Source organism: Phalaenopsis equestris, unplaced genomic scaffold (genome assembly GCF_001263595.1).
Source record: "Phalaenopsis equestris unplaced genomic scaffold, ASM126359v1 Scaffold000755, whole genome shotgun sequence".
Lineage (NCBI taxonomy): Eukaryota > Viridiplantae > Streptophyta > Magnoliopsida > Asparagales > Orchidaceae > Phalaenopsis > Phalaenopsis equestris.
Window position 1 is genome coordinate 114,992 of NW_018165195.1, and position 11,603 is coordinate 126,594.

The following is an 11,603-nucleotide window of genomic DNA, read 5'->3' on the forward strand; positions in this document are numbered from 1 at the left end:
TTCAAGCCAACACTCAAATCAATTTTTAAACAACTAACGTTCTTCAAGCTAAATTCACAGCCCCAATTGACGGTGGAGAGAGACCACAAACCACCATATTTGCATCATAAATTTTATTAGTTCTTACTCATTCATTAACTATAGTTATTACGTAACGCCATCATAAGGTTATTTTTGAAATTCTGAATTTAACATCTAAGATAAATTAAATTTAAATGATTTTAATCATCACATTGTTCATGAGATATGTTAATTATTTTACATACCACAGATTATACATGTATTTGACACACATTAATTTTAATTTTTCTTAGTCCTTATTTATGTAAATTTTAACCACTTAAACTCGATACTTATTGTAGAATCAACATTTTTTTTTAATAACTCGTATCATTTTTATAAGGAAAAATGTGGCACATTTTAGTGCCATCTAACAACTCCTGAAATACTATAAGCGTGTCATTGAGATTCGAATGCAAAATTACATATGATGTACGATCTCCACCGTCCATCAAAGCAAAGATGTATTTTGATGGGCCTCAATTTATTTTTTATTTAAGAAAAAAAAACTGTTGAATGATATAGATCGGACAGCGTATGTATTTCTACATACGCTGTCCATATGGAATATTTTTTCCTCACGAACATTGTAATGTCACAAATTTAATAGATCATCATATTTTCCCATCCATTCCAATAACAGGCTCATCAAATATAATATTTGCATATTAAGTGCAAGATCATCTTATTAGAGAGCTTTTTGTTTTTTATTTTTCCTAATTTTTTTGTGAGAAAGATGAGCACTCAAACAACACATTAAAATTTTTCTTTTTTATTTTAATATAATATGGATAGTGGTTGTGCACATCACGCTGCGGTTGAGAGCTGTTGATTTCAAGCCGACCCCAACTCAAATTGAAATATGCTCGAATAGATTTAGTGCGGCTCAAAATTAGCTTGTTATTCGATTTAGAGTCGAGCCCATTCCGGTTTATGACACCAAAGTCACAAATGTAACCTAAAAACTGAGGAATCAGATATGTAAAAGCATAAAAATTATATGCATGCAAATGCCCACTAAAAGAAAATCAAATTCAAATGTTTGGGGAGTGTTGAAGGATTTCATGGCACATGCTTAGGTTGATACATGATATAAATCAAGAAGAAAAAAGATACAATACAGTGGTAACAAAAAGAGCTTCTTACTGATAAATAAATAATAATAAAACTAAATTTGAATGATTTAACTAATCAATCCACAAAATTTCAATTACAAGCACCAATGTCATGCACTTAGCTGACAAAAAGAAGATTGTTCTTAAAGCCATTATTGTCGGAAATAGGACGAATCGGATCGATGGCCCAAACACCATCAACAATGAATTTGATCTGCGCGAAGAATCAGCGTAAGCGTGGACAAGTGATCATGTCTGGTTCATAATAAACAGTAGGGTTGAGACAGTTACCTCATAGCGTCCGGGATAGAGCTTCAGGCACACAGAAAATAGCCCGGAATTGTTCTTTTCCATCCTCCACTGAAGAACAAAAATAAAAATTTACAAATATATTACACAATTGAACTTTCATATTTACATTTGTAATAGTTTGGTGGTCATAAACCTATGCATGAAATATGTACAGTACTTTTTAAAAAGTTGGTAATAATAGTGTTTTTGATGTGATGTTAAAGCTTAAAGAATTATGCATGTAAATATGAAAGTTTAGGGGTTAGATGTGTAAATTCATACCAATTGTGAGGTAAGTAAATGCTCGAAAATTTAAAACTCAGTAGTCTGAAATTCATTACTTATATATGGTTCTTTGTGTATTCCTATGCATCGCGCACCACAACAACAACAACAAAGCCTCATCCCACAACACGAGGTTGGATAAATGAATCATTTTTCTCCATTGTGTCCTATTTAGTGTCATATTTTCATTTAGTTCTAATAAATTAAGATCATTTTTTATACAATAAGCCCAAGTCTTCCTAGGTCTACCCATGCCTTTCTTAACATAAGTAGAATCTAAAACATCTACTCTCATAATTGGGTCATCAGATGGTCAACGTTTAATAAAACCTTACAATATAAATCAATAAAATCTGTTTTTTTATTTGAAAATGGGTTAAAACTACTTTTTTTTATTAGTATTTCATGGGGTAGAATTTTTGACACATGTATAAACTTGAGGTTTGATACATGCTAGTTATGATTTTGTTAATCAATTACTGGAAAGCTAATTCAGCCCCTAAAGTTTAGGAGCATCCATCCACCTTTAGGTTTTACATAGAGATATCCCGATTTAATCAGCAAAGGATACAAACACATTACCATATAACCCCAAAAACTAGGGTTTAATTATTGAGTTGGAGCCTGAATGTTGCTTTCCAGACTAGAGAATTTACTCTTTAACATTACATCCTATATGACACATTTATCCTAACAGATGGATTCTCTCTACATATTTATCCCATACTGCTGAATTAGCTAAATACCTTTTAAGAGGAAAAGAAGACATGGACCCAATAAATGCCAGAGAACACCGAGTTAATTGTAGTTAGGGGATGGGAAAGAAACCTAGTGAGACGCAGTTCCACTCTTCTTAGGTTAGGAGATTTACAACCTATGAAGCATACCTTCCTTGAAAGTGTGCATTTTGCATTAATCAAAAAAGAAAAAGGTGCAATAAAAGCTACACAAAAGGGCCAGTGTGGCGGAGGACATTAGCCTCCACCACATTCAAAAAGATGGGGTCGCGCGAGTGAGCATCTCACTCAAAAGACATATTTAAAGTAAGCTAAGCACAAAAATGAGCTGCTTTGTTACATTCTCTATGAGCAAAAAAAAAAAGAAAAACTTGTTTAAAAGCAGAAAGAGAAGTGATATTGATTTCAGTGTCAAATTGTTTTTGCCAAACATCAGCCTTATGAAGTATGCCTTCCCTTGGGGTCTCCACCGCTATATGATCGCCAATCATTCGGCCACCAATGAAGTGACCTCCACCTCTGATGTATGAATGTGTAACTACCTTGAGGAAGAACTAGGAAAGGAAAACCGAAGTATGCTAAGATTACCATCTCAGCCAACTATAGGAAGCGATTTGGGCTGAATATTCCCTTTCACATGATCTGGGACAAATTATATCCCCACACTATCTCCTTGCTTCAGTGGAGTGACAGGGTGGAATAGTTTTGAAAGGTCCAACTCTATTGCTGCAAAATTGCTTGAAATCATTCCTCACTGATGAACGCCAATATCATGCTGAATCCTCTTGATGTGATTATGTCATATGCATGTCCACATAGATATGAAATTTGATTGATGTGACATTAGTGGTTAGGAATTTACTTTGATTGATGTGACATTAGTGGTTAGGAATTTACTTGAGACAACTCGCTCAGGGAACATTAGGGCCCATAAAATTCCCTAAGTTGTTTCTGATGGCTAAGTGCATTATAAACATTCCACTAGGTTACTAACACATGACACTAATCATAATAATTCGAAATCCTTTAAATGCAGCCTTCTTATGGAAACTACCATCATTTCTTCAACCTCTTGGTAATGTGTGCTAAAGAAAAACTCAAAAGCCTTTATCTTTAAATATTATATCCATGTCCTTCTTCAGGACTGTCAATCCAACTGGATCTCAAAGAAGGCCATGCTCGGCATGAAAAATACTTTATTATTATGATTGATGAATCTCTTTTTAGTTAATGTTAGCTGCTTCAATGAACATCCTCCAATTAGCATCACTATAATATGTCGTCTTAAGATTACACCCTGCAAAATATGGGGAGACAATTTCTGCCTTGATTGTGCTATGTAAAAGCCTTCCGTAACTTCCTGAGCTGTTGTTTATCTCTTCAGAACCTCGGCTTCCAAAATTTCTAACTACAATCATGTAAGAAGAGTGCATTCCTCCTCTTAGTACTAGAATTGTAAACAACTTTTTTGGTTTGTTTTGATTAATGGATGAGGATATTAAAAAAAATATTTGATTATAAATAGGGACCTTAGGCTTATTAAACATTGGTCAAATTATTTCTGCATAAACATTTATTTGAATGTAATAATCCATATGGTCTACTCTTATTCAAGTAGATGACAATATTTTTTCGAGGTTCTATCCTTGTAGCAAAAAGTTGATTTGGCGAGTTCTTTCCTTCTGCCTTCTTTTAAATTCTTGTTATTGGTTTTCATCTATAATTGAATTCATTCAAGTTTAATCCAATACAAATTTTTTAGGATTCTGGATTTCTAAGCTTTATTTCTAATAGAAAACTATTGTTTTACCATCAATATTAATGCAAATGAAGAACATCACCATTATTGACCACAAGCATACAACCATTCACCATTGCACTCAGCCTTGGGTTAAGACAAGACCTCTCAAGGATATACAAATACTAAGCCTTTAAGAAAATACCTTCGGTGACAGCCATGCAAAACAATGAAAACTTTTACTTAAAACTCCTATCGACAATGCCATAGATATAATTGAAAATATGGTTCATCTTTGTTAAAAAATTAATGGTAACTAAATTATAAGCCTGATTGCTTGTAGAATTCAACCTGATTACTTCCATGAGAAAGAACAATTTTATACAATGCAACATTGAAGACACAACTAAGGGATGTAAAGTTCATTGAGTTGTTTCTGCTGGCTATTTTTACCATGATTAATCTGCTAGAGTACAAGCCATAGTTTTGAAAATTGGACCGGACGGTCATTTCAATTGATTCAACCATGAACCGGTCATAAGTCCACTTTTGGTTCATACAACAACCGTTCGAAACCACCACGAACCGGCAGTTCGACTGCTGAAACAGTTTTGGTTTGAAAGAACCATTCGGTTCATTCAAATTTTGTAAAACAATGCACAGTTTAATGTTTGCACTTTCATTTGGCATTACAAAGATCAAATTGGTTCTAAATAAGTTTAGTAAGCTTAAATCACAATATTTGACTTTTAATTATTTCATAAATTCTCATACATGATATAAAAATTAAATCAACATGCAAATTACTACCAAAATTCTCACCAACAGAGTGAGCTACAAGCTTCTCTTCTTTTCCAATTTAAAGTTTAAAGTGTTAACTCTCCCCCATTATGTGAGATTAAATGAGTTATGTGAAATACTATAAGAATGAAGAATTGGGCTAGGCTTTGAAAACTAGGTTGTGCCAGTGTGTGGAAATTGGGTTGGGCTGTGAGAATTGGGTTGCAATAATTTATAAAACACATCATTGCAATAATTTATAAAACACATCATAAGCTTATTTATATTTATAAATTTATATTATTTTTTAATTTAAATAAATTTAATAGACATGTTATATAGTTATTATACAATATTAAGTCATATTTATATAATTTTAATATTTATTATATTAAATGGTTAAACCCCAGCTTAACCTCTGAACTTCGAATATTTTCTCCTTTTGGTGAGAAGTTGGTTGAAGTGGAGGAATGCTTCAGGCCTTTGTGATAGAAAAGTATCGCTTAGACTGAAAGGAAAATTTTATAAGACGGTGGTGAGACATGCAAGGCGCTGAATGTTTGCCTTTAAAAGAGAAGCATAATACTAAGTTAAGTGCTGCCGAGATGAGATTGATTAGGTCGATGAGTGGCTTTACACTTAGAGACAAAATGTGAAATGAATATATCTGTGATAGAGTTGGTGTAGCTCTTGTCACGGACAAAATTAGAGAAAGTTGTCTTAGATGATTTGGTCACATTAAATGTTGACCATCTGATGATCCATTTAGGAGAGTAGCTGTTTTAGATTCGACTTATGTTAAGAAAGGTAGCGGTAGACCTAGGAAGACTTGGGCTTATTGTATAAAAAAATGATCTTAATTTATTAGAACTAAATGAAAATATGACACTAAATAGGACGCAATGGAGAAAAAGGATTCATTTAGTTGACCCCGCGCAGTGGGATTAAGGCTTTGTTGTTGTTGTTTGGTTCGATTTTCAAAACCTTGTCACTAACATGTGCTATGAATCCTAACAATTCAGGTCTTTAAATGCAGCCCTCTTGGGAAAGCTAAAATCATTTCATCAAACTCTATGCTTTTCTTCCTCCAATGTGTGCTAAAGAAAAACTCAAAGCATTTATCCTTTAGCATTCTATCCATGTCCTGCTTCATGACTCTCAACCCAAATGCCTCGATCAAGACAAAGAAGAAAAATACTTGATTATTCCAACGATCAATGAATCTCCTTTTAGTTTATGTTAATCACTATGATGAACTTCCTCTAATTAACATCAGAATAATAGGTGGTCTCTAGCTCGTTCCCTACAAATAGAGGGGATACAATTTCAGTTTGGATTGCTTTATGTTGAAGTCATGTGTAATCTCCTATGTTTTTTACTCTCTCCAGGACTCTTAACTTCACCACTACAACTACAAAATAAACAACTACATTCAAGCAAGAAGCTGCATTCTTGCTAGTGTATCTAAGCAACTTTAATCATGATTTTTTACAACTAGGTTTTATGGTGATTGGGTTGAATTATGTGTGGGTATTATGGTTTATTTGAGGTGGTACTGACTATGTCTGCATTCTTCTTCTGTGGTATTGATGATGTATTCATTGGTCTTCTACAATGTTCTCTTACAATCAGGATTGCATCCAACTTTTTGGGTTGTTTTGATCAATGAACAAGTATTCAAAAGATTTTTTGTTTGACTATAAATAGGAAAGAAAAATTTGGTAAAATATAGTCAAATTCTTTCTACATAGACATTTGGTTGAATGTGATATTCTATCTGGTTAACTCATCATTTAAGTGGATGACTAAAGACTCATGTGAGAGGTTTTATTCTTAAAGCAAGGGACTTCATTTTACGACTTCTTGCCTTATTTTTTTTTAAACTCTAGTTATTGGTTTGCATGCATAATTGAATATATTCAAATAATTGAGATTTTTTATGATTCTAGATTTCTAAGCTTTATTTCTAACGGAGGACTGATTTACTATCAACATGAACACAAATTAAGAAAATCTCATTATTGATCGCAAATATGCAACTCCTACTCACCAGTGCACTCAGCTTAATTAAAGGAACAAAACCTCTCAAGAACGTTCACATGCTAATCCTGTCAAAAAGATACCTTCGCCACTAACAATTGTACACAACAATGACACGCCTTAAAACTCCGATCAATAATGCTAACGATATTTTTTTGATAATATAGCTTATCCTCACCATATTCTAAGCTTGAGTGCTCCATGAATTCAACCTAATTACTTCCATAAGAAAGCACAACACCTCCAATACAACATCCAAGACAAGGTCTTCCTAGCAATCAACATGTTGAATATTCTAGGCCATCTCAACAACTTTAAGACCAAGTCCTACATGCTGACAGCCATCACTCGAGTGTAGATATGAAGATGCAATGAAACATGTTAAGATCGAAAATAAGAGTCTGAAGCTTTCCTTAACTGCTGGGTAGCCAAATTTGAGGATTATTTTGATTCTTCCATTTTCCAAAGAATATAGTTTCATTATGTTATGCCAAGTTAATTGGCTCCACAAAAAATTTTTTAAAGAAACATTTTCTCTGAATCCATTGCCAATGATAGCCGTCTACAGAAAATTGGGTAAAATTGAAAAGCAAATTGCGAGATTAATATGTTCCACAATGTTAGCAAGAATAACTTCTCTTAAATATTCAGAACATACGCCAAGGATCAGCATCAATTATTGCATAGTTAAACAAAACAGAAGATTTACCCTTCAACCGCAATCACTTTGAACATAACTAAGGCAAAAAAGCAAATTTTGTTAATGGTTTTGAATGAAATCTCAAAGCACCCATAAGGGCCAACAAACTAGAATTTCAAGCCCATTAGCTTCGTACTTGAGTCAAATTTAAATCTATACCTCATTCCCATCAATAACAGCTCTACTGCCATACTAGAAAATATAGCACAACAAAATTTGAAACCAGATCCGGAGGGGATGATTGAGAGACTGAATAACCGTTAGAGTAGGTTAACAGCCAAGAACCAAATGTAGACATATAGACATAAGCATATAAAGAAAGAGCTGCATAGGACTGCTCGTCATCAAATTTCAACTTAAACAAGGAGGGTGAATTCAAGAGGACATCCGGCAAATCAGTACAATTGTAGCAGCCATCGGATCCTTCTTAACTTTTTCTTAATATAAAAACTACTTGCATAAACCAATGAAAGAATAATTCTCGAGTTGAATTTAGCATCACTACAACTGAAAATTTGGTTACCACAAAAGATTCCGTCTAACAACAAAAATAACTCATGCTATATCTAGTACAAGAAGTATAGTTTTTGGGAGGAAAAAAATAATTATTCCTCTGCAATTTTTTAAAACCCGAATATACGATAAATATAAAGGGAAGGCCAACACATTAGGATAGCCACAAAATCCTCGTACTAAAAAAAAGAAAATAGAAATTAACAAAAATAGCTAATTCTAAAAGTTGAAACTACTAAAAATAAAAAATAATAAAAATAGAAGATATCAAAAAGGGAAAATTCCTAAAATTTCGAACCCCATGAATGTTGGAGCATTGATATCTATTATGCCTAACTTGCTTACAAGGAACTCAAAATTAGGCCTGAAAAGTCCTTTGGTGAATATATCAGTTATTTATTGTGTTGTCCGAGTAAAAGCCATGTAAATAGCTCCACAATCAATCTTCTCTTTTATGAAGTTTCTATCAATCTCCACATGTTTTATGTGACTATATTACAATGAATTTTCTGCAATGCTTATAACAGCTTTATTGTCACAACACAACTTCATTGACATGATTACCGGGATTCGCAGCTCTTAAAGAATTCTCTTCAGCCATAAAATCTCACAAACTCCATTAGTCATAGCTCGATATTCTGTCTTGTCACTACACCCTGCCAACACATTTTGTTTTTTTGTCATATAACAGATTTCCTCAGACATAAGTACAATATCGAAACGTTGATCTTCTGTCAACAAATGACGCCGCTCAATTCGCATCAGTGTATGTCTTTATATATTGTTGTGTGGTCTTCTAAAGCGTAAACTCTTGCGTGTATTTGTTAGGTATCTAAGAATCTTGTTGACTACTACACGGTATTTCTCTGAGAATGAAAGCATAAATTGACTTCCCAAACTTATATAAAAAGTGATATTTAACCATGTAGATGATAAGTATATCAACTTTCCCACCAACTTTTGATATTGACTTGTGTGCACTGGGTCACCTTCTTTCACATCTCTCTATTTTTGATTTGGATCAATTGGAGTGTCTGCAGACCTACAACCACTCATCCCAATTTCCTTTTGAAGATCAAGAACATACTTCTGATGGGAAACAACAATCCATTTCTTTGATCTAGAAACCTCCATGCCAAGGAAATACCTCAGAGATCCTATATCCTTAGTCTCAAAAACTGAAGAAAAAAAAAATATTCATACAGTTCATTTCATATATATCAGCTGAATAAGAATTATATCATCTACATACACAATAAGTATGCTTACCTTCCCATCCTTTGAATGTCTGACGAATATTGTATGATCTCTTTGCAGTTGATTATACGTCTGACATTAAAAAACAGTGTAAATTTCTCAAATCATGCTCTCGATGACTGTTTCAACCTGTATAGGGACTTCTTTAATTAACACACATTTGTACAGAACTCTCACTAAATCTTGGAGGTGCATCCACATACGCTTTTTCCTCCAAGTACATATTGAGAAATATATTTTTTATATCCAACTATTATAGGGGCTAGTCAAGTGACAGAAGAACTCTAAAAGAGTTTAGTTTTGCGACTGGGGTGAATGTTTTTAAATAATTAATGCTATAAATTTGAGTGAATTCCTTGGCAACCAGTCGAGTCTTGTACTGTTCTAGAGAGTTATAAAAATTATACTTACTGTAAAGACTCATTTGTGTCTAGTTGTTTTCTTCCTTTTAGGTAGATTTAATAATTCCCACGCGACATTTTTCAGAGCTTTCACCACTTCGAAATAGTTTTTCTTTTGAGATGTCATTTGTCGTGAGTAGACAATGTCAAATAGTATAAATGTTATAGTTGCTTTCCATGTTTCCTCTTTATTAGTTGTTATAAGATTATGAACAACATAAGATGGCACTATAAGAAAGATGAATCATTTTCAATATCTAAAAAACTCGACTCATTTTCTCCTGATATAATATAGCTTGGGTTTTCAGATTGAGCAATCATGGTTGGGAAGATATTATTTGAAATAGTTTTTCTTTTGAGATGTCATTTGTCGTGAGTAGACAATGTCAAATAGTATAAATGTTATAGTTGCTTTCCATGTTACCTCTTTATTAGTTGTTATAAGATTATGAACAACATAAGATGGCACTATAAGAAAGATGAATCATTTTCAATATCTAAAAAACTCGACTCATTTTCTCCTGATATAATATAGCTTGGGTTTTCAGATTGAGCAATCATGGTTGGGAAGATATTATTTGGTGCGTCTTCAGTTTGAAGAAAGTCATGAAACAAGTGGTTGAATCTTTGTTTTGTTCATCCCCCTTGAATATGAGGTGAAAAAAAAAGGATTGTCATTTAAAAAAGGTGACAACCATTAAAACAAATATATTTTAAAAATATGATCATAATATTTATACCCTTTTATTGGGATTCAAATTCTCCTTGAATATGATTATGCATGTGAACAAATGCAGCACGCCCAATATCTTCAAAGGTAAAGAAGAATAGAGTTAATTTGTTGGGTAAATTTTATGAAAAACGTAAAAAGAGGTTTCAAAGTTTAAAATTTTATTGAATGTTCTATTAATGAAGAATATAGTAGTAAGAACGACTTCACTTCAACGATATTTTGGCACATAATTTGTAAATAGCAATATCTGAGATATCCTATAAGTGTTGTTTTTTTCTTTCAGCTATAAGAGCTTTGATGAACTTTTTCTTTTGAGAAAAATTGATCCAAAATATTTTTGAAATAGTTTCAGTCATTATCACTCTATAATATTTGAATAATTTTTTGAAATTGTATTTGTGTCATGAAGTAAAAGTTGTTAAATTTTATTTTTACTTCAAAATTTTCTTTCATTAAATACATCCAACTTAGTATTGTGTGATCATTTAATATAGTGTGATCATCGGTAAAGATAACACTACTTTTTCCAGAGTGTATAAGATGTTTATAAGGATCCCAAATATCACTATGAATCTGTTGACCTCATTTTTGTGAGGTCTTCTCTTCTCCTCTTTAGGAGCCTAGGATCTAGTTCTAGGAGTTCTTATTGACCGTCTTAGAAAACTAGAATTGAGACTCACCCTTCTAGTAATTCTAGCCAATTGTTATTTTCCTTTGAGGGCTAGCATCTTTGGCACAAGACCATCGTCTTATGAACGAGCAGTTATGGGCTATTTTGCGAAGATTCAAGGAAAATGTTCCAAATAGGACTTCAAGCCTTAGGAAAACATCGTCACGACCTTTTTCGTCACATACACACATCAGATACGCAAAATTCACGAAATTGCACGAAATCGGACTTCAATTAAGCCCAAAGGACGGGTGAAAATGCGAACTTCTCCGGATGACCTCTG

General features: G+C 33.1%; 1 protein-coding gene across 1 annotated transcript in view; it reads right to left on the reverse strand.

Moving 5' to 3' along the window:
* Positions 1–1,046: 1,046 nt before the first annotated feature.
* LOC110030725 overlaps positions 1,047–11,603 on the reverse strand; it is a 61,674-nt gene continuing 51,117 nt past the window's right edge. Inside the window, exons 7-8 of the mRNA XM_020733610.1 lie at positions 1,467–1,535; positions 1,047–1,389 (exon numbers count right to left, since the gene is read on the reverse strand). Of these exons, the coding sequence (XP_020589269.1) occupies positions 1,294–1,389; positions 1,467–1,535 (165 nt within the window). The 3' untranslated portion in view covers positions 1,047–1,293. The remainder of the gene's footprint in view (positions 1,390–1,466; positions 1,536–11,603) is intronic.